Below are 24918 nucleotides of genomic sequence, written 5' to 3'. Positions count from 1 at the left end.
TTATACTAGATATATTTCTATACAGTACTTAAAATAATTGTAACAAAAATATAAATAAATAAAATTCAGAATAGGGTTCAGCATTCAACTTTTTGACCCAAGACACTCTTAAAAAGCACAGAATTTGGTTTAAAACTTCTAAATTCCGTGATTTTAACAAAAATAAAAAGATATTTCAATTGTTTACCTCTTAACAAAGCGTAATAATCATTAAAAATTCGAAAAATCGGATTCCCATAGCGGATGCAAAGAGATCGCAATTCTCAAAGTGAAGGCATTAAAAGTATAAAAACAGCATGTAAAAGAAATATTTTTGATAAAATAATTTTAAAATTGCATTTTAGAGTCCTATAATAAACATATCATTAATATCTGTGGACACAGTTGACCCAAAAAATAAAATAAAATAAACCATCTATTTAGCATTTTAAGTTTTGACTCATAACAGAAAATGGAATTTTGCTTTAAAAACTTGAAATGAGAGTTCTAACAGAAATAAAGAGACTTTTCATTTATTTGAATCCTAATAAAGCGAAGTTAGCTTGAAAAAAGAACAAAATGTGATTCTCATATCGGATGTTAAAAGATTGCATTTTTCAAAATGTAGACATCTAAAGAAAAAAAATGGTAATTAAAAAAGTTTATTTAAAGTTAATCATCCTTGTTAGCATCGAAAAATCAAAATCCATATAATTTTCTCCCAAAATAACAATCAAACATCGCACCGCACCGTAAAAACGCAAATATTGACAAGCTGGCAAAATGATGAGAATATTTTCTAATCAAGTCATTATAAAGGTTCAACGCCAGATGCTATGTGGTGATAATTTTGAAGTTGGTAACCCTATCTGAAGCGATCATATTTTTTCCTCACCATTACTATCCCTTTGCAGTTCTAAGTTCATTTCGTAGATATATATTATTATTGTTTATTAAATCATGAGCGGAGAAAAGTGCTTACCAATGCCTTTTCAGAAAAGTTTACAAAAACACCGCTGCTAATTAGCTGTGATAAAACAAAGAACCATTATATTTATTTGGCAGTAGCCATTATTTATCGCTTGCAGGAGCATTCCAAAAGTGCCGATTTTTTTTTTTTCAAAATTAGCCGATTTTGTATAAGCTGATCCCTCTAATTTGACTTAAAAAAAGGTTCCAAAAATTATCGGTTTATACACAGAAATATGCGTTATTTTGCTTTCAGATTTGCTCTTTCAATAAACAATTTGACAGATCCGATCTTGTTTATCAGAATTTTGTGAAGGGTCTGTTTTGTTTGATCGGGATTTTGTGAAAGGTCCGTTTTGTTTGATCGGAATTTTGTGAAAGGTCCGTTTTGGTTGATCGGATTTTTGTGAAGGGTCCGTTAACGGACCCAAATATCCTCTGGCCAGACCCCTGGGCCAGTTACCCAATAAGTTTAGAATCATCTCTACATTTATGTCTGAATGTTGTCTTGAAAAGCATATTATTTCCACATTGCCGTTGGAAAAATAGATTTTTTTTTCAAACTTTTTTAAAGAACCTAGAAATTGCTGGAAAAATCTGTTTCCTTTATGAATTAGTTGTGAGCATGGGTGCAAGACCTTCCGTCTTAGGACAGATTTCCGTCTTGACAAAATTTTCGAGACGGAGGTCGGGACGGAAAGAAATTCAATGACTTTCTTTTAATTTTGAATGAAAAAAGAAAAATTGAGTGTTTGAAAAATATGCTTTAATATTACTAGACCGTTCCATAACCACGAATTTACATCGACATTCTCTCGGTTTTCCGCCATGTGCTTGTTTTGTTTGCAACGTGCTTTTGGAGGAGTGGCTTTTCGGCTCGAGCCGGTTGACTTTTTTTAAGTATAGCTTCATTTCCAACTCGCTGCATTGCAGACCGAGGAGTTGCTCGCTATTCTCCCTGATTTTTCGAAGCAATCGGCTCTAATTGAAAATTTAGCCTTTTCTCATGCTATTTTTGATCATCCTTTCGTTTTTTTCATTTGTGTTTTTTTTTTTTTGCAAACTTTACACGCATAAATGAAAATTAAGTACGCTCTTAAAATGTCTTAAGAGTTGAATCTGCATCACCGATTGAGAGTGATTGCTGACAAGATGAAATATTTTCGCCACAGCAAAGGGCGTCCACACACCAGGTAAAACAGAAACTATCAAGGATTCTGAAGATTTTAATGAAAATGGGAATTTTGGAAATGATTTGGGGGGGGGGGAGATTTCAAGCTGGTTGGAAACACCGATGGGCAAACCGTTCCTGCATTTTTGACAATGACTTGAGGAATCACTAAATTCTAATGTCATTGATTCGTACACTCGCTAGAATGGAAATATGGGTGGGGGGGGAGGGAGAGAAAGGAAAGGAGAAAAATAACGGCAGCACGAGTTAGTGAAAAAATGCTGCTCTTGCAAAGAGGGTAATCTGTCCGCAAATTAACCCACGATACTGAGGTCTTAAAACGTTGATATCTTGGACAATCTGGGGGGGGGGGGGTACTCACGGGTTACAGTATAAAATATCGAAAAACTGAATTGAAAATATTTTTGAAGCTAGGAGTGGTTCGATATTTCTCCAGTGCAAACTCTTAAAAATTTAAAAGTCAAAAAGTTTTAGGCTGTCTCTAATGATATAAAAGTGGGTTTTAAAAAGAATCGAAGACTGGAGTCTTAAAAACACTAATTTAGGCAATCTTTGGTGAATTTATGAGAGATGGTTTTGGTGTTCTAACATGAAAATGTTTTGTAGCTGATGTATTAAAAACTGTTTGAGGCTATACTTAAATGACTTAAGTTAAAGGGCATTTGCGACCCTCTCCCGAAAACTGTTTGTAATTGAAGTCTTAAATCTTTTAGGCTGTCTTTGGCAATGTCAAGAGGGAGGGAGGGGGCTCTCTTTAGGCGAAATTCCGAAACTGGAGTCTTAAAAGCGCAATTTTGGACCGTCTTGGGGTTCGGGGTTCTCCTTTTCCAAAAAATATTCAAAGCTGAAATATTCAGAATTCAGCTTTAGGTGATCTTTGGGAAGACTTAAGAAGAGGGAATTCGAAGGCTTTTTCTCAATACGTTTCAGAATTTAAATTCTTAAATCTTCGGTGATGAAAAGGGGAAACCGGAAATTTTAGTAAAATTTAATGAACTTAGAGGAAAGAGTTCGGGGGGGGGGGGGGGCTCTCTCTCCGAAGTATTGAAATGCTATTTTGGCTATTTTTGAGTGAGTTAAGAGTTAGGGAATTCAGGGGTCTTTCTCGAAACATTTTCGAAATTGAAGTCTTAAAACTTTGGGTTGTCTTTGGCGATGTTTGGAAGGGAGTTGCTCTCTCAATGGAAAAATAAATCTTAAACAAAAACTTACACTGCGTTTAGTAAACACAATGAGAGGGGGGGGGGGTATTCCGCACCCCCAGCCCGAAACATTTTAGTTTCTAAAATTTTAAGAGCTTTGTTTTGGGCTATTTTTGGATGACTTAAGGGGGAAGGGTGTAGGAAGATTTTTTCAAAAAGTTTCCAAAATTAAAGTATTAAAATTTTTAGGCGGTCATAAGTAATGCTTATAGGTAAGAGGGGTGCTATTCCTACAAAACAATTTAGAAAGTGAAGCCTTAAAAATTGAAATTTAGGACATTTGTGGTGAACTCAGAGGAAGGGGTTCGGGAGTTCTCTTCCGAAAATTCTTTGATACTGAAATATTTAAAGCGCCACTTTCGGCTATATTTGAGTGCCTTAAGAGGGATGCGGTTCGGGAAACCCTGCCTGGAGTTAGGATTCAGTTCCCCTATTTCTTTTTTAATTAATGAATGTTGGAAAGGGTACCTTATTTAAAAAATATATCTACTTCACTGAAGCCATTTTTTATTGCTAATTTCACCACCTGCTATCTTATAAAAGAATTCTTTTTCAAATGAAGACTGTGGGGGAATGGTGACAGTTCATTATCATTAGTCGGCCTTACCCTTCCCCCACCTTTCCTTCTTTTCTAGTTTGTTGGCGCTACCTTGGGTAGACTTTCGAATCAGAACTGATTTATGTTGCAAAAGTGAAAATCTTATGTCCTAAGCGATTTTATTGCTACAACAAAAATATTTAGGATCGGCAAAAAACTAATGATGGGGTGCTGCAAACGCTTTTACCCCTTACATTATCCAACATCGTCTAAAATTTGCGTTTTTGAAACTTCAATTTCGAAATATTGCCGAAGGAGGGTTCCTGAAATCCATCCCTTCAATAGTGCATTCAAAAAGCGTATAAACGTTATGAAATTTAAATTACAATTTCCTTTTTAAATCTTCGATTTCGGGAAAGCCCATAGCGCCCCCCCCCCCCACTCTTTCTTTAATATTTTTTGAAGGTTGCCCAATATTGTGATTTTGGGACTATCAGTTTGAAATAATTGATGTAAGAGTCCCTGAACCCCTCCTTTCCCTGAACTTTACGAAAATGGTCTACCAGCGTTTTTTGGACTTCAATTTAAAAAAATTTCTGGGGGAGAGCCACCAGACCCCCCCCCCCTTATTGCCGGATTTTAGATTTTTTCAAATTATGATGTCAAAACACTTAAATATTACATTTTTAAGGCTTAAAATTTAAATCAAATAGATTCCAAAACTTGCATTGTTAAAATCTGCAACATTTATACATACAAATTTTTCCTTAAGCCCCACACTCGGGCGGGGAGGGGGGGGGGGAGCTGAAAATATTTTCCGTCTTGAACACATCACCAAACTTGCACCCATGGTTATGAGTGTTTAATATTCAAAATATTTTTTTGATATGGTCATAAATCCAGATCTTTACTTGTATAACATTGAAAAATATTTTGCAATCTGTTTTTTTTTTTGTAAACTATATTCAGTCAACTCTTGATAACTCCAAGCCTAAAACTTTAATATTCCTTAGTCTTGAAGTTTCTATTGGGTCTCAAGCTCTTGTGAAGGCTGTGAGAACTTCCAAGTTTTAGCCAGTCCCTTTGGGTTTCGAGTGTTATCGAGACTGACTGTACTTTGAATGCTAACATTTCTCAAATATGATACATAGAAATATGTTTTGAAAGCTTTAATGCTAAAAAATGGAATTAAAATGGAAATCCCTTCGTAAATTGGATATTTTGTTGAAACCAGAACTTCAGACCTTTTTATAATATTAACACCACCTTCTATTACTGAGTAAAACTAAAAATTTGATGACACATTTGCCAAGCTTAGTTTTTTTTTTTTTTTTTTTTTGATGCCACTATTATTTAGTTTTAGCTACATTGTGCATTAAAACCAACTTCCGGGCTGAGTAATGCAACAATGGTTACCAATTTACAATGATCAAGCTTGTTTCTTCTGCTCAGACATGAATGCATAACCCAATCCAATTCGATCAACATAAGTAGATCAATGGCAGCATAATTAATTGTCTCACTTACCTACTTTAGAAGCTAAGTTTTTGATCGAACTGCTTCTTTTTTTGAAACTTAAATCATTTAAGCTCTGAGTATCATTGCACCTCCTGACAATAAAAGCTATTTTCACTTCCAGTTCCCCTCGCTCCTTTTGTTCACTTTTTTCACTTTTGCCTTTCAAGGGATACCACCTATAAGATTGGGGAAAAATTGAATGGGTGCCAAACATATAAATTAAATGTGGAGATCTGAAAAAATGCTTACTTTGTAAAGGGGCGGTCAAAGTTTTCTATACCCCGCAATGAGATAGAAGTTTGTCCAAGGAATTCATCTAATCCCAAAACATTCCGGTGAAATGCGGTAAGCACGACATCAGAATCTCGACCAATGAGTGTTCTAAAAATGAAGCAAATATTATATTATTTTATTAAAAAATTTAATTCCAAATCAAAAACGTATATTTTATATTATGTATTAATATAAAAATATTATATTAATATGTAATTGAATATATACATACATGCTTACAAATAACTTTGTATATTTACATGAAATGCTATAGTTCTTTTGGATTAGATTATGAGGCCTGTCAGAGCTCAAATGGTTCAGAACAATCAAAATGTAAAAAGAGGAAAACTTACACACCTGTAACTGTTCACTGATAAAAATGGTCAAATTGGCCGTATCTTTTAATTTCTAACCACCTGTGAAAAACAAAATCCAGTTTTTTTTTATTTCAGGCATTGGGGGGGGGGGGGTGCATGGCACAGTATGTGCTATCGCAATTTTTAGGGGGACTGCTTTAAGGGGTATTCTTCTCTCTTCTTTGATTTCCACAGTTTTTCTGGGGGTGGACCCCTGTTCTTGGTGGAGGGGGGCACCCCTGCACTAGGGCTAGCTATTTGAATTTTCTAACATCTTTAAGTCCAAAATGCAAATTAACAGCAACAAACAAATAAGGAGCCATGTAGGGGAGCCCAAGAAAAACAAGGGGTAATCACCAAAAACCAGAAAAGTGGTGAATTTTTGAAGATATTTTCAGTTTGTATATCTGTATATTTTATCCAAGCTAATAGTCGCTTGTTAAGCTTTACATGTGTTGGAATTGCATAGAGAGTGAGTGGAAGGTTTCAATAGGTGACACAAAGCAAGCAGACAGTTTAATTTTTCTTCAGCCCATCCATTTTTATTAAAAAAATACACACCCCAATTTAAAAGTAGTTTGAAAACCTTATGACTTATCAAAGCATCTGACTTAATGACATCAAAAAATATTTAACTGTTATAACAATTCCATATTTTCTTCTATTACACCCTACCTATTAGCATAAAGTCCTAGGGCCCTATTCCATAAAAAACCAGTAGCATTTTGCTTTTCATTGATGTCATAACTCCTCCCTCAAAAGTCTCCGTTTGTGGAATTTCTATTCAGAGACATTTTGAAAGAGGAGTTATAACATATGACGTCAATCTGAAGAGGAATGATTCCTCGCGGGTGCTGAGTATGAAACTTTCACTTGGCGTTGTGAACGTAATCGGCAGGGCCTGAATTAACTATAAGCACATGAAGCTCGGCTTAGGGGCCTCCCAAAAATGACAGACTAGAAAGAAATTTGGACTAAAATAGGGCTTAAGTTTGTTACGGTGCTAAACATCAAAGGCGCCCATGTGTGTGTGGGGGGGAGGGGGGCAAGAGGGAGCTCAAGCCCCCACTTTGAAATTAGGACGTTCTTGCTTTTAGTATTTTTTCTTTCCAAAAATGTAAAAATATTTCTTCTCCAGCAATTAATGAATAAGTTATTAAAAATGTCAAATTTTAATAACTCTAATGTGTACTGAAATCGGTTTCTATAGGGAAAATATCCTGCTAAACCATAGGGAAAATATGAGCCCCCCCCCACCTTAAAATTTTTCATATGGGCGCCCTTGACTGTCCATATCGATTATGTCACTTTTTTTCAACATTTTTTATCCCCTTCTCCCCCACTTTCTCACTAAGTTTCACATTTCACGTTACCTCCTCCCCTTGTCACATGTCACATTTAAAACCAATAAACAGAGCAATTGGCAGGTGCTGGGGTCACTGAGGGTGTCAATGTCACATGTCATGCTATTTTTCATAAACATATTCTTACAAGGTGAAAAATTGTGCAAAATTGTAAGGGGGGGGGGCTCAGATATTTTCTCCATGCTTTAGCAAGATATTTTCCCCATGGAAACTGATTTCAGTGCAGATTAGAGTTATTGAAATTCGACATTTTTAAGAACTTATTCATTTACGGATGGAGAAGAAATGTTTTTACATTTTTGCAAAGAAAAAAGTACTAAAAGCAAGAAAGTTCTAAATTGTAAGGGGAGGAGGGGGGGGCTGGCTTGAGCCCCACTTGCCCCCTCCCCCATATGGGCACCCTTGTTAAAAATCAATAGTGAGATATCAAGTCTATAAAAGTGCAGCTTTTAACATTAAAACAGCTACTTTTTGCTTATGTAGCCTGCAGCATATACAATTAGAAATAAAGTGTGCGTTTGCAACTCTACAGCACTTTCGTCGAATATACTCATCATAGGTGCCCCTGCAGGTGCAGTTGGCTTACTGTCTTAAATTTTCTAAATCAGGCCATGGTAATCAGTACAATACTGATAAAGGCTAGCACAAATCTTATAACTAAATAATTTAAAAAAAGAAACATGATACATACAAACAAGATAAAATAATTTGATATCTCATGCAGTGAAAATTGAAGTACTTACAAGTCACATTCTTCATACCACTCTGGATCTGCTGTTTTGTCTTTGATGGTTGTCTGGAACTTCTCTTTACCCATTTGAATGAGTACAAATGCATCGTTCGTTCCTTTAAAAAAAGTGCCTTTTTAGTAAAAGAATAACTTCAAACATTCAAACAAAATCAAACTTATAAACAGTTGAAATTCGTGCAAATATATGAAAAAGATGAATAATCGAATTAATTCATATTAGGCTAACATTTAGGTAGGTTGGGAGGAACAATGCCTCCCCCCCCCCGGCGCCGATAAAAAAAAAAAAAAGAAAGGGAGGGAGAGTTTAAGCTCTTTAATGTAACAAGCTGAACAAAATACAATCACATTGGTCAATTTATTTATTAAATACAGTGCAGGCTTTGCTTTGTTAACTTAAAAAAGCTTTGTTTTTCTTTCAATGTTAAATAGAATGAACTGGGGGGGGGAGCCCGAGCTTTTTGCGGAATAAAAACTAAAGTTTGTTTTTATAAAGCATTCTCAATACGCTTTCCCATAAAATGTATCAGAAATGTGCAAGAGTCAATTATTGTTCATTTGATTATCATAATTAGAAGATCAACAAAGGTACACGATTGCCAGATCTTATGAACAAGCATTCCTCTGCATTCCTGACCTTTCAAGATTTCTTACTTATTTTAAACCATTCACTTTTGCATCACGATTTCTGCAGCCCACTTCAACCTACCATTGTTCAACTTCTCTGTATTCAACCAAACAGGTCCACCGGGCAACGACTTGGACGATTTGCGAAATAAATGATTCTATTTATGTTTCTCAAATTGAATTTCCCAGTTTCGAATTTTAAACAACTGTAACTTATAAAAAGGAAATAAGCTCAGAAAAAAATAAGTTTGAGAGAGATCTTTGCTTATAAACTTTTTATTCAATACCGCCGAGTTTCAGATTCAGGTATGTTTCTACAACAATTAGTTTTCGTTTTCTCAGCTTATCAATTACGTAGTCGAGTGATAGTTGGTACTAAGGGGGGGGGGGAAACAGAGATAATAAAAGAAATAGTGTGATTCCTTTCGTTTTATTCAATTTTTGAAGCTTGCAATTTAATTCGAAATTCAGAGTGTAAGAACGGCAAGTACTTACGTTGTAAAATTCGTTAGCCTTTCGTTAAACCAACTTTATTATTATTGTTCTATCTCGTTAAGAATATCACTGAAATAATAAGCGAACGATCGATTTTTTTTTTAATCAAACTTGCGACATGAAATTAAAAGAAATTATTTAATCCACTTTTTGACGAAAATTCGACGGAGCCTTAGTAGGCTATACTGCGCTAAAGCGAAAGTAATTATGGGCAAAAAAAATCGGTACGGTCAATGTAATTGGTTAAAAAACAGGCTCAATTCTGCAGTTCAGTGCAAGTGTTCCCATCCCCCTCACGAGAAAGGGCACACACCCTTAAATACTACGAACCCCCCCCCCCTCGCCTCAAAAGAAAAAATATCCTTGAAAACACTCGCTCCCCCAAAAAATTTCAATGCCCCCCCCCCCCAAATGTGGGTACCTTTGATGAAGTGTAAGTTAAATAGCTGACGAAAAAAGAATGTACTAAGTGTAAAACTATTAATATAATTCGTTTTCTTGTCTCACACACTTGCCATCATCCCATTCTGTTTTTACTCGACTACGCGTGAAGGGGGGCCTATGTGGCGTTGTAGAGGCTAAACGCCTTGGCCAATTTCGATTATTCTTACGTCAATCGATTTGTCTAAACCTTAGAAGTGTCACTAAACAGATGACAGCAATCAAAATTCACCATATCAACATCCAGTCGCCATATTGTCAGTTCGGAATCGTGTCACACGTTACCTGCGTGCGACACAACGTACGACAAATGCAGGTAGCGTTTTCGTTGCCTGAAAATTTTGTTTACTAAGTGTACTAATTCGATTTTCATCTCTAACATGTTGCATTTGTTCTCATCGTGATTCAGGGGACTGAGTCTCGCGATGTGTACTTTCTTGATGAGCTTTTTTAATTTTGCGACGTTTCCGAGCTCGCGTCAACTTGAGGTAGTTATACAGGCTGTTTATATAGCTGTGGTTGACTTAAGTTCGCATATTTTTACTAAAGGTCAGGCAGATGTAGTTTTAAGCCGAGTTTGGTGCCTAGAGAGACAAATAAATCAGTAGTTTAGACCATCGCAAGTTACTTTATAATCCTCACGAAATAAACTCTCTCAGTAAAATGACAAGATTGCGAAATTTACCGTCTTCATAATAACTAAGTCAATGAAAATTAACTAAAAACTGTAAAACAAAATATAATTGTTAAATAAAAACCTGACTGCCTAGAAATCAAAAAGACTAAAAAGAAAAAAAAATTTTGAAAAAAAAAATAGAACCGACTTCAAAATTACTCTAAAAAGAGAAAAATAATTTTATTCTTTAAACACCATCGATAATGCTTTTAAACATAATTTTTGAAGTTGGCGCAAAATTAAAGCGTAAAATCCAGTGTACCATGTTTCGTTCATATTTTTTTCAGAAAAGCATCCAAAGTTACAAACGAAACATTTATCACGTTATTCAAATATGCTGTCATCAATGCATAATGTATGTGATAGTGAAGAAACTGGTCCTGGTTAAATTTATAGTTGTATTTGAGTTATGGCTGTGAATGATTTTATCTATCGTTTTTGCGCCAACTTCAAAAATTATGTTTAAAAGCATTATCGATGGTGTTTAAAGAATAAAATTATTTTTCTCTTTTTAGAGTAATTTTGAAGTCGGTTCTATTTTTTTTTTCAAAATTTTTTTATTTCATTCTTTTTAGTGTAAATGTAGGTATTTCAGAAATAATAAGAAGTTACCATCACGAAACTTCACATTTTTTTCTTAAAAATGCTCCATACTAAAAAAAAAACTATTGACAGGCGTTAAACTTTAAGCGATTGGCACTAAAAACTTATCTTTGTTCCTCTCTCGAAATCATGCGTAGTTAATTCAATTATAACCATTTAAGTATTACGTTTTTCCTAACTAATTTACATTCCACAGCATCTAAGTTGCTCATGATGCAATCCTGTATTTTCTTACTTAGTCCCGATCATCTGTTATCGGCATAGATGATAACGCTAAAATTCTACAGAGTAGTTGAGTCAAACCTAATTGTAGCATTGTGAAGGCTAAGCAGATCCTAATCACTGCATCACCTCGCTTCCAGGTTAGGTTTACCCCTACTATGGAGCAATAGCACTGAAGAAAGGAAGATTTTGATAATTCACATAGGGTAACTATAAATCAGCAGGGTTACTAAAATAAAATTATTTACGCCAAAAATGAGACGACAGCGCCAGATTCCCCATTATCAAAATATCCCTTGAAGAAATTTGATGCTTGCTTCAGAGAAGCCTTCATTCAAAATTATCATTACAATAGGGAAGTTTTCGATTTTTCAATTTTATTTTTATATGATAGAGTAACATGTATGAACATCATAGGTGAAAAAATTTTTGCGATACGATAAATAGTTTTTTTTAAATTAATTTTTAAAGTTCAAGCGCCTGTGACGTCAGATGGCATAGGAAGTGACGTCCGATAGGAGAGAAACGCTAGCGAACCGGTTCCCATGTCATGGGAGAAATCGAAGAACGTGCATCGACTTCGAAGATGAAACGTAAAAGGCTTATCTCCTCGCGTTTCTGGAACATTAAACCTCTCATCCTCTCGGAAATATTCGAATTTCACCATTGATATTATTTGAGGAAGATTATTTAGATTGTACTTTAACGAATCCGGCCTCCATAATGTGTTCAAAAGGATTATTGAATTTCTAAAAAATAAAAATATCAGCGCGCTCAAAATGTCCCTAGCGAAAACAAGGGATCTTCGGCGGAAGGCTTCCCATTCGCGCCCTGTGATGTAGGCTCGTGACGTTTCAGAAGAGCGCACTTTTGCGCGTGGATTTTTAAAAATTCATTAAAAATCAACCACGGTGTTTTAAAATTCGGCGATGGTGAATTTTTTAGTTTTGAGGGTCAATTAACAATATGCAATAGCCAAAATATGAACATTTAATAGGTTGCAACTTCCCTATTACTATTAATGTTACTGTTATAGAGCACCAAAGTTTTATAACAATGAGTTTCCTATTGTCGCGTAGATGAAGATAGCGAAGACAATGTGAAAGCTAAATGAAGCGAATACTCGTTAGTCTCAACTCGAGATCTTTATTCAGAACCACGAATGAACGTTACATCTCCTTATATACAACTTGAGAAAGTGCTGGAACTTTCCAGACTTGGAAAGATACAGAGATTAATAGAAGATTCGAGAAAATACGGGAAACAGTAGAAATGAAATTTTAGTAAAATTTACTTTGTCCTAGTCGGGATTTGAACCCGGGTTGCTCGTGTGGGAGGCGAGAATTCTACCACTGAGCCACCGCTATCCACGGATGAAAAGTGCGAACTTCGCTACAAAATCATTTAATAGGGAAATTGCATAAAACTTACTGTTTTTTGCCCATAACTTTTTTTTCTAAAGAACAAATATGGTCAAACAAAGTAATGGGACCTAAGTTGAGCCATCCCCTATCCATTAAAAAAAGAATCATCAAAATCGGTTCACTGGGTGAGACGCTATGAGTGGACAAACAAAAAAAAAAACATACATACGGTATGAATTGATAACCGCCTCCTTTTTGAAGTCGGTTAAAAAATATATAAGCCCAGAAGTTTAGAATGTTATTAAGTGCTTAAGCATGATTTTTCACATCACTCAAAACTAGAAATAGAACGAGCTGATGTGTGCATCACATGACTTCCTTTTACGCCAATTTAATGATAATAGCGCCTTGGAACAAGCAAGGAAACACTAAATATTTTCAACCCTAGTTTCTTGCGAACCGAAGCAAAAAAAAAAAACGTTTTACACAGATTTATTTCCCCATTATTGGCAATTTTCATGTGATTCAGTGGTTAACTCTTTAAATATCACCAACATTGGCCAAATTAAAACCAGATTTAAAAATTTTAAAAAATAAAATTTAAAAAAATCCCAAATTTTTCGCCAAGTTGGCGACAAAACTTGGCGATATTTTTCCAAATTACAACACCACTTGAGTTAGCACTGAAATTAACAATGATTCCCCCCCAAAAAAGGTGTAAAAGACCCCCTTAGGAACATCCGAATGCAACCAAAAGGAATGGTGCACAACTAGACCCCACTAGGAGTCTACGTAACAAATTTCAACTTTCTAGGACATACCGTATTTGAGTTATGCAAGATACATGCGTACATACACACATACATACTTACATACGGACGTCACGAGAAAACTCGTTGTAATTAACTCGGGGGTCATCAAAATGGGTATTTCGTGTGTCTGTACGTTCCTAGGCATATATCCACGTGTGGTCGGGGCGAAAAAAAAAAAAAAAAAAACTCAACATTCATTCGGGGGTGAGCAAAATGGAAATTAAGGCCGATTTTTGAGTGAAAATTTTTTCGTGAATACAATACTTCCTTTTTTGTAAAAGGAAGTAAAAAGGTAGGAATTTGAACATTTTCAAAAAAGTGCAAATGTTTACGGAACGGCAGAACATTCCAAAAAATAAAACCAATTCAACCTACACAGATTTACAATTGGGAAGTAATTCATGTATCTCTAAGAAATAATAAACCCACAGGTTATTCATTCTTACTCATGGGAACATTGAATATTTACTATGCGCAAGCCGAAACAAAATCAGAAACCAAAGTGAGCAAACATGGATGCATTGTCCCTTGACGGTCATGCAATATCAGCACGTACTGTAGAATATATTTTAAACAAATGCGAACATGATCCATGCCTAATGTCACGTTTATTAATCATTTGAATAATGTATCGGAAAATGCGACATCACATATCGATGATTTCGTATTCAAGTGCATTGAAAGAAAAGCTTTCTGGGAAATTTGGGACATTCATGGACTTTTAGAAGTTTAAAGGGGCGGGTCTCTCGAACAGTGGCGCCCTGAATGAAAAATTTTTGGAAGGGGAAAATCAAGAATTTCCTCCTTCCAAAAATCCTTTCAATGCTCCCTCCAAAAATGAAACTCGAACTTTGACGAACCATAAAATACGAAATGCACACCATGTAGGGATATTTGGCATTGTTTAAAACAATTATAATAATAATAGTAATAACATTAAAAAAGTAAATTTGCCGAACGAGAACATTTTTGGGAGGTCACAGTGACCTCCTAGCAGGGCGCCGCTGCTCTCAAAAGGGAAAATTCCCTGGTTTTCCCCTCAAGTCACCGTCGCGAAATTTTGCACCTTCCTTTTGAATTTGGAAACAGATCGTCCCAACCTATTTTCAAAATATAGCACCACAGTAAGGCTCCTTCCACCATTCTTCCGCAATATGCAAATACATAAACGCTAAACGAAGTCTTTTACTAAAAAATTAAAATTTTTATACATTTTCCAGTTGTTCTCTAACCTTTGCCCCCTCCCCCACTCTTCCATTCTTACTGCATTACTTCTAACTGCATTATGATGCAGTAAGAAAGAGCACTTAAGAGCATTTAGTTTCTAAAGAAGGGCGTTTCCTAAAAAAGAAAGAAACACAGTAAAAAGGCTTTTACACGCAAAAGCAAGGAATGTGAGTTGAAGGGACGGTCGGCCTTGGTATATTCACATCCTTGAAATAACTGCATTTTTATAAGTATTTAAGAAGAAAACTAGTCGACCCGTGCGGAACTCCGCACTGTACTTCGAATCGTTTCATAAGGAATTTCGCTCTTTAAAAATTTCAAAGAAAGAATATTATGAAGAAAAACCGAAAAAAGTAAATGGAAAAAAGTAAGCGCACAAGAGAAGGCATGTAATTTGAAGACATCAGTAACAAAACCTCGTTAAATACAACGTTGTGATAATTTAATCATCGCTCCCCTTTTGGTTGCACGTGTTTTCAATGCAAATATAAATATCATTAAAAGTGTGGCTGAGTGACACGTGAAAAATCAGTAATTTCGCATGTGAAAAAACAGGTTGTGGCAAATACAGTCCTGCCCATGTGAGCATCTGACGGAAAAAAAGAAACATTAAAGAGATATTTATTGGCACGGACTCGAACTGGCGCCATTCTGATTAACAGTACGACGCTCCAACAAACTTAGCAACTGTGCCTTCCTTTTCGAATGCTATTCATTGAAGGAATGCGTAATAAAACACAGTAAAAAAGTTTTTCGCCGAAAAAAAATATAATAAGATCATGCGTCTATGTTTTGTCATTAGCCAGCATGATACGATTTAAAATTATTCGTAAAACATGGAATTTGATTAAAGAATGAGGAAGATCTCACGTAGCGATTGAAACAAACATTCTAGAGAAGTAATAAATTCGGTTGAAAAAATAAGTGTTTTTATTTTTGAATATTCAACAATTTCCCATAGCAGGCTTCTTTAACCTGTACGGCTTAAAAGCCCGCACTTGTTTTTCTTTTAATCGAACACTTAAAATTCAAAACCAAAATCAGTTGAACAGAGTTCGTTTTTTAAGTGTAATTTTTCGAACGTAGACAAAATGTTTTTTTTTTTCAGTCGAAAGCAGAGGAGTAGAAAATGATTTCTTACTAATGAAGTTGATAATAATTTTAATGTTTTATATCGTATCCGAATAAATAATTAAAAATTTACTGGTTGAAACTCGCAGTTTTAATTTGGTGTAAGATTTTTTCATTTGCACAAAAGTTCGAACACTGCTATTAGAAAAATCTACATTTCAGAATACAATGAAAATGTTTTTCTGCACAAAAAGGATTACCTTGAGGTATATCTAATACTTTTTTTTATGCTTACATTATGCTCAGTGGTCTGGACGGAGTCAAAGCTTAAAAAAAAGGGAAGAACACCCTTCGATTAGCAGTCAACTTATCTTAATGATAACTGTAGCCTGCATAAAGGAGTCGAAACACCAAATAGCATTCCCACTGCATTTATTTTATTACGTGTGTTATCTGCTGTATGTTATGAGTACATGTAATGCGTAATATTACTGTAAATTTGCTATTATGTCGGACAACCCGAACTGGCCCGAAGTTCAGACAGTTTATAACCGAACGCTCTACCGAAAAAAAAACCCACAGGTAATTTTAAATTTGTTTTCTTGCCGAGAAGTGTTTTTATTTTTGAAAATTTTTACAATTTGTTATCACAGGCTGTTTGAACCGTTATGACTTAGATGGCAGCACGTGTTCATCATTTAACAGCACGGTTAAAATACAAAATAATTTGAACTAAGTTCTTTTTAAGGCGTAGCTTTTCAAATGTAGTAAAAATGTGATACGCTATTTGTTTTTTTGCAAAAAGAAGAAATATATATATATTAACCTTTCAAATGAGGTAGTATTTTTTTTATTTGTACAAAGAGTCAAAAACTCATTAGAAGAATCTATATTTCAACATACGATTTATTATATTTTACTGAACAAAAAACAATTCCAATGTAGTCTGAAATCTTAAACCTGATACTTATATTTTCGCTTACATTATGCTTTAATTCTCGATTAACAGTCAACTTATCTTAATGATAACTGTAGCTTGCATAACGGAGTCGAAACACCAAGTAGCATTCCCACTTCATTTATTTTTTTTACGTGTGTATGTTATGAGTACATGTAATGCGTAATAATAATATAAATTTGATATTATGTCGAAGAGCCCATGCTTGCCCGAAGTTCATATAGTTTATAGCCGAACGCTCTACTGAAAAAAACTTATCAATTTAACCAAACAACTAATTCCAGTGCTTTTAAGCTTTATTAAAATATGAACACACACACACACAGGTTTTTTTTTGCCGAAAGCGACGTAAAAAGTTGGAAAACTGCATTAGAACTTTGCAAAAAAAAAAAAAATGCATAAGAACTACAGGCTGCATCAAGGTTTTCAAACAGCAAGGGGCGTTTTCGAAAACTTGATTTTTCGACCGTAAGTCTATTTTTCATCATTAGCCAGCCTGATAAGTTTTAAAATGAGAAGGGAACAGTATATAAGATAAGATATTGAAGAGAAATGTTTTTATTTTTGAAAATTTTTACAATTCGTTACCGCAGGCAGCTTGAACCGTTATGACTTAGATGGCAGCACATGTTCATCATTTAACAGCACGGTTAAAATACAAAATAAATTGAACTATGCTCTATTTTAAGCGTAGCTTTTCGAATGTAGTAAAAATGTGATAAGCTTTCTTTTTTTTTGCAAAAAGTAGAAAAAATATATATTTTACCCTTCAGATTGAGGTAGTATTTTTTCTATTTGTACAAAGAGTCAAAAACTCATTAGAAGAATATATATTTCAATATACGATTTATTATTTTTTTCTGAACGAAAAACAATTCTATTATAGTCTGAAATCTTAAACCTGTTACTTATATTTTCGCTCTTACATTATGCTTTAATTTTCTTACCAGAGCCAAAGCTTTAAAAAAAAAAAAAAAAAAAAAAAAACGTGCAATGCAGAAGCAATTTAGCACAGAGTCGCATCAAGTTTTCATAACAGCAAGTAGCATTTCCTTCTCATTTATTTTATTCCCTCATATTTGTTATTCACTTCATTTAGTATTCATGCAATGCGCGATATTTCTCTAATTTTTTTGATGCAGATTGTCCGGACGTGGGCCCGAACGCTCATTCTCCTGGTTACGAGGAGAACGCTCTGCCAATCAAGCTATTCAGCTCTGTCGGTCATAGTGCAAGTTAAAGTTATAAGTTTAACCGAAAACCTCATTCTGGTTCTTTAAAACTGGTTTTTCGGCTGAAAAAAACTATTTTTAGACCGTGGGTCTATTTTTCGTCAGTAGCCAGCACCATAAGCTTTAAAATAAAGTGTAAATCAAAGAAATCGATCAAGAATTGAGGAAAATCTGGCGTAGAAAGCAAAAACAGGCTACAGAAATAATATATAAGGATAACGAGGAACGTTTCCTTTTGGATTAGCATAAATCATTTCTTTTTTTAACAATTTTCTGTTGAAACATTTCTTAGCATAAATAAGAACGTCATCAACAAGAACTCAGAACGTATAATAAAAGGGTAAACTGCAGTAATGATTTGGATTGTACCGAAATTCCCAAGAAAAGAATTTCGAGAAAATGGAAAGATATATAGAAGTGACCATAGAGTTTGACGTCGCACTAATCCTATTTTAATTTCAGTTTACTTCTGATGCAATAAAAAGATTCATTCATTATTTAGTGCTGCATTTTTTATTTTAGTACAAATAAATAAATTACGATTAATTATTCTCCTCAAGACTTAGAATATTAGATCCATGTCATTTCTATGCTTCCATTCAATCGAGCGAGTTTTTAAAAGTATACCATTGGATGGTTTGTGTTAGACAAAACTGGAGAAGTTCTCCAGAATTTGGGGGGAAGTTTCGTAAAAACGTGATTAATTTTACATAATTTACTAGTGGTACCCGCACGGCTTTGTCCGTAATAGAAAAAATAAAAGGTCTTTTGGTTCGCCTGTATATTTACAAATAATGTATGGTGAATTTTCTCGCCAATTAGCTTGTACCCATGTTATGGTTCCACGTTATGATAATTTCGTAATTTACTCGTCCATCTTATGATAGTTTTGTTCCTAAAATTGGAATAGAAAAAGAACCACATCGAATTTTCGAAAAATCGCTTTGAGGTGCACACCCCCATGCTACAAACTAACTTTGTGCCAAATTTCATGAAAATCGGCCGAACGGTCTAGGCACTATGCGCGTCATAGAGATCCATACATCCTCCGGACATCCAGACAGCGAGACTTTCAGCTTTATTATTAGTAAAGATTACTTAACTTTGTGACAACAGTTAACAAATTAACAAAGTAAAATGATTCATACAGAGCACATTTATCTCAGTAAAATATGCTAAGAAAGGTGACATCATAAAGAAACTTCGGCAATTCAGGATAATTTTTACCTAAAATGATGGTACGACCTTTGTGAAGGCTCCGTTTTGAAATTTTAAAATTCCTTATCCCTCCCCCCCCCGCCCCGAAATTTAAAAAAAAAAAAACATGGAATCAAAACATACGTTAGATAGAAAATTACCAATAATCTTGAATAATTTATTGACTAGCATCTTTTAACAAGTGGGGGTATTCAAGCATAATAAGTATGCGTGATCTGATTTAAAGGACGCGGAGTCTTGAATCTTTTTTTTTTTTTCTCTCGTTCAGAAATTCAGACTTTGTACAGAAAGCAAAGTGCTTTAAAATGATTTAATTTCGTAACAACTTTTTCAGATGCAATTCATAAACATTCAGATTACATTTTTTTTTCTTTCGCAACATTATTTTACACTATTGGTTTTGTAACTTTGAGGACTGGAACGAAATCAGTTGATGAAAAAATGTTTTTTGAAAAACGTATTTAGATATAAATCTTACAATTCGATGTGCCACGTAAACGAAGAACTTTTGGAGAAGAAAAGTTTATATTCTCCAAATTCCTTGATTAAACTTCCTTTTAAAGCATTAAAAAAAATAAATAAATAAAAAGCAAAGGTAACTTTTGCATGAAATTGAGGTGAAACAGTTTTGAAAATGTTCAAGTTTCAAAAAGCAGTGGAAAGGAGCCATGAAAATGGCAGATTTTCAACCATCGTGAATAAAATTATTTTAATGATTTATTTGGAAAAAATAAAATTCCTTTAAAAAAAAAAAAAGATTTGGGGTCGTCCACAAATGATGCCATACTTTGAAGGAGGGAGAGGATTGGTGGTGAAACTGAGTGTTCGAGACAGATATTTTAAGATAATTAACAATAAAAAGGGAGGGAGGGTACAAGAGTGACGTCACACTTTTTTTAACAACAATATACTTATGAAAAACAGCATGACATGTGTAGAGGAAAGGGGGTAAGGTAAAGTTTGACGCTTTAGCAACAAATGGGGATTTCGCATTAGTTGAAAAAAAAAAAGTGACACCGTTTATAGACAGCCCCCTTATGAAATTATGGAAAAAATTACCGGTAATTATCTTTTACAATTTTGTTGTAGTATGTAATTTCAACAAAATTGTCAAAACGATTTTTGGTTTATTGTGGTATAAAACCAAAAAAATAAATAAATAAATAAATAAATAAAATAAATAAATAAATACAATTGAGAGCTGTTGTTTCGTCAAAAGAGACAGGTGAGATCAAATATAAAAATGTTACCTTTTCGAAAGAGAAGATTCATTCGAAGAAAGTGCGCACGTAAATATTTAAAGCCTGGATATTGAAAGAAGCAATTTTCTATCAATAGGTATTTTAAATGTTAATTGAGTTAATTACCCTCGTTTTAAATAATCTTCTGATTAAAGCACCAAAAATTGACATCAGAATTGGTAGACTATCTTCTGATTGTTAATCGACATTCACAGAAGCTATCTCTTCGATCATCCTCAAGAAGTCGCACATGGATAAAGTTCGAGACAGCCGTGCCATTCGTCACGTGGTGACTAGGTAAAAAAAAAAGTGACAACTGAACCAAAAAAGTGAGAACTGAACGTCAACCATGTGGTTGACGTTCAGACTTTGGGGTTGACTTTCTTGGTTGTGTGGTGAGTTTTTTGCACTAATGAAGAGGCTTCATTGCAGACTTGAAATACACTGGTAGACAATTGCTGAGGAAGCTGGCTATCATTAAATTTTGTGTAAAAGCTCAGAGTTATACAAATACTGTCTGCTTTCAAAATTTATACATCTTTCTTTTTTCTTTCTCAAACTGCGTCGTTTATTGTAGGTGTCAAAAAGTGTGCAAAGTTTTTTTTTCTAGTCATTTAAATATTCTACCGAGTTTACATTTATATACACTACAGATTGCTGAAATAATTCATGATTTATCTCTATAACTCTTGGGCAAGTAAGCAAATTAGGTACTAAAATGAAATTTTGGCTGGAGTATGCTTTTTGGGCTATTTTGAAATGTAAAAGGGAAATAAAAGAAAAATAAATGAATAGATGAAGACAACAAAGCACTAGGATTTTTTTCCTAGTTAATTTTAGGAAAACATAATTGGTCTGCCTTATATTTATGTACCTAATAAGAAATTTTTCATTGATTTATGAAAGAAAAGAAAAACTATTTAGCAAATTTGCATTGGATCATTGGATTTAAAAAAAAGTTTTTAATATGTAAATTTATTAATATGTAATTTATCTCTAAAGCTATGCTGCTTACTTGCATAAATTAGTAAAATTCATGAAAACATATGGGGGGATTCAATTTCTCAAAAAAAAAAAAAAAAAAAAAAAACACTTAGTTTAAACCGTGGTTTAAACCAATGTAGTTTAAACTAAACAATCCTGTTTATGAGGGCAACTCCTCTCTCGTTAGCGGTATGAATGCAACTAAAAACGCTCCGAAAAAGTCTTTTTTATAAATTTAAATAGAATACTTACTCGATTTGCACAAACTGCAATATAAATTTTATGCAAAATGTTATAAGATTTTTTGTTGTACAAATAAATAAATAAATAAATAAATAAAATAAATAAATAAGCGTTAAGTTTAAACCAGACATTTTAGAGAAATTAAAGAAAAAGAAACAAAAACATATTAACAAATATTTTGTTTTTAATAATTAATTGTTCAAAACCTAATGGGTGATTCTCTAGGTAACGCACGGGACAATTGCAAGTAATTTTGTGAGTTATCCAAGTAACTATTAATTAAGTATGGGATTAACTGCTATGCTTTGATAGTATATCAAAGCATGTATTATTCCCCATCAGTAATTATTTTTAAAGACTTTGGTTAGCTGGAAAAAATGAAAACTTAAGGTAACGCATGGGACATCACACGGCATTGAGTAAAATAAAAATTAACTTTAGAGGGTTTTTTCTGTGAAGTATATGTTGATATTTTATTTTTTTAATTTTAAAATCTTACAAGGGACTATTAAGTACCTATTAAATGAATTAGTTGTATCAAACAACCTCTTATCTTATAACAAAGAAGGATGTTTTACTATTGTGTAGAGTAACGCACGGGACATAATGTACGGGACAAGAAATTATAAAAGCTAATTTGCAGTTAATAAACAATAAATTTATTTAAATCGTCATTGTTTTATATTGATATAGAAATCCCAAATATGTTTATTGATTGTTTTTTAATAAAGCACAAAAATGTTATAAGATTTTTTGTTGTACAAAAAAAAAAAAAAAAAAATAGATAAATAAATAAATAAATAAATAAAATAAATAAGCGTTAAGTTTAAACCAGACATTTTAGAGAAATTAAAGAAAAAGAAACAAAAACATATTAACAAATATTTTGTTTTTAATAATTAATTGTTCAAAACCTATAATAGATGTAAATTGTATCACATACAAAGTAACTTAAAAAGAAATGAGGGCTCTAAACGTAAGGCTAATGTCAAACGAATATATTTCAAATACTTACTCACTGTGAATAATCTAATTTCTAATACCAAAGCCAAGACAATTGGAAGAACGATTGCCTTTAAGTTCGCGATTAATTACCAAGACAACAATGTCAAAGAAATAACAGAAAATGGTTGGATAAGCATCCTTACCTTTTCTTCCTTTGCTTTGAAGGTTACGGGCTCGCTGCACTGAAAGAAAATAAATAATTCTAATTATTCTAATAGATAGCAATGCTTCATATAAATTTTAATCAAAAAGGTCAAACGATCGACTTGATCATCGTTTAGAACAATTGCATATCATAATGGTCCGCAATTGCTGTAATAAAAAAAAAATGCATTTCCAACACGGATATGAATGGCACGATTGACACATTGAAGATATTTTAGAGATTTTTCACGCACCATTAAAAACTTCAAAAGTTACTCCCTCCTCCCCTCTTGACAACGGGGCAATCAGAGATAAATTTACTTTTCCGGCTTCCACAGACCATCAAAACTTAATAACAATAATTAACATTATCAATGGAATCTTTTCATGAATTAGAGTACAATTTGCAACGTGGAAAAATATGGAAATAATATAATAATCTTTACTAATAATTAAGCTGAAAGTGGATCTCTGTCTGGATCTCTCTCTGTCTGGATGTCTGTTACGCGCATAGCGCCTTGACCGTTCGGTCGACTTTCATGAAATTTAACACAAAAGTAGTTTGTGGCATAGGGGTGAGCATTTTGAAGCGATTTTTAAAAATTCGATTTTGTTCTTTTCTACGACTTTATTTTTACCATCATTGGTGGATTTAATTCCTCTCCTCCGAGCGAATCACCATAACGTGGGGGGGGGGGGACGAGCAAATTAACATAGCATATTGGCAGGTTTTATCATCCATTATTTGTAAATATACAGGCGAACCAAATGACCTTTTAATTTTCTAATACGGGCAAAGCTGTGCGGGCACCAATAGTAGCAAATAAAGGAGTTACTAACTCTCTTACTTTAAATACAGATATATAATAGTCAATTTCAAACGTGTATACAATTTGTGCCTGAACTGCGTTGATTCAAACGCGGTTTGGGATGCAAGCAAATGTAAATAAAGTTGATGTCGATTAGACACATATGTAAGCTTGCCAGACGTCTCGGTGTCCCGGCCGATTGATTTCATGTCCTGGTAGAAGATGCCCATAAAAGTCATAATTAACTATGAAAGATTATTTTGGAGAATTAGTTTGTCATTTGAAACGTTGACTTGTAAAATCAATATCGGAATGGCTTGTCAGAATTGTTACAACAAGATTTGAACCAAAAAAACACTATAGAAAGATCCTAGCGAATGAAAAGTAGGGAAACAAGGGGCAAAGTGAACTAGCAGGGCAAAGTGAAATGGTGAAATATTTACTCTTCTTTTAGCTCCAGCTATCTGGTATTATTTTAACTATATAGTGCCATATGTAGTCTATTCCAGTCAGGAAACAAATACTGCAAAGATTAAAGCATTTGGTAATATAGGCAATTTTAAAAAAAAGTACTCATATTGTAATATTTTGCTGTAAGTGAAAAATTATTTTTGTTACGATAACATGATTAAGTTCTTGTTGTTAACATTTTAAACAGTAATTGAGACCTCCTAATATTCAATGCAGTATTGAGTCATTTACTCGCTCAATCATTTAATATAAATCACTTTCATTTTCATTTAGTAATTAATTCATTCACATTTCTTCATTTAGTTATTCACTTATATTTATTCATTCATTCACTTATTTTCTTATTCATTCATTCTTTTACTCGCTCATTTTTCTTCATATATTAGTTGATTTATTCATTTAATTATTCGTTTATTGTTTCATTATCTTTTAATTTATTCATTTAACCATTTATTTATTGATTCCTTTGATTAAAAATAGGTTTTAAAATCGACTAGAAAATATTTCATTGGAAAAATATTGTATTTTTCACTTTGCCCCATGAAAAAAAAAAGTGAAAAATTCTCACTTTTTTTTTTTTTTTTGAAGACTCAAATTTACTGCCAAAAATAAGGTTTCAATGCAAGTTTTATTATAAAATACATTGTTCTTTCTTTGTATACCGTAATTTTCGAAATAAATTTTCGATTTGTTCATTTTGAAAAAACTAAGTCATCTTAACCATTTCACTTCGCTCCACATTTCCCTACATCAGTACATGTAAATACTGTTCAAACTTTTATTTCTCATTTAAAGTGTTTCTTGTTAGTAAAGTAACTGATAAATATTACCATGTAAGATGCAAAATGTTATCTGATTGTATTATTTATTACTACCCCTGGTTTAGGCTTATAATTAGTAACCATTTTATTCATAGCATTAAGAATGAACTACCTC

General features: G+C 33.5%; 1 protein-coding gene across 1 annotated transcript in view; it reads right to left on the bottom strand.

Moving 5' to 3' along the window:
- The window catches only part of LOC129227845 (rab11 family-interacting protein 1-like), a 79011-nt gene that overhangs the window by 19297 nt on the left and 34796 nt on the right, over positions 1 to 24918 (bottom strand). Inside the window, exons 2-5 of the mRNA XM_054862462.1 lie at positions 22702 to 22740; positions 8135 to 8237; positions 5648 to 5779; positions 5408 to 5574 (exon numbers count right to left, since the gene is read on the bottom strand). Coding sequence (XP_054718437.1) covers positions 5408 to 5574; positions 5648 to 5779; positions 8135 to 8237; positions 22702 to 22740 — 441 coding nt within the window. The remainder of the gene's footprint in view (positions 1 to 5407; positions 5575 to 5647; positions 5780 to 8134; positions 8238 to 22701; positions 22741 to 24918) is intronic.

Source organism: Uloborus diversus, chromosome 8 (genome assembly GCF_026930045.1).
Source record: "Uloborus diversus isolate 005 chromosome 8, Udiv.v.3.1, whole genome shotgun sequence".
Classification (NCBI taxonomy): Eukaryota; Metazoa; Arthropoda; class Arachnida; order Araneae; family Uloboridae; genus Uloborus; species Uloborus diversus.
The sequence above is the reverse complement of the archived record's forward strand: the minus strand, read 5'-3'. Positions and strand labels throughout refer to the sequence as shown.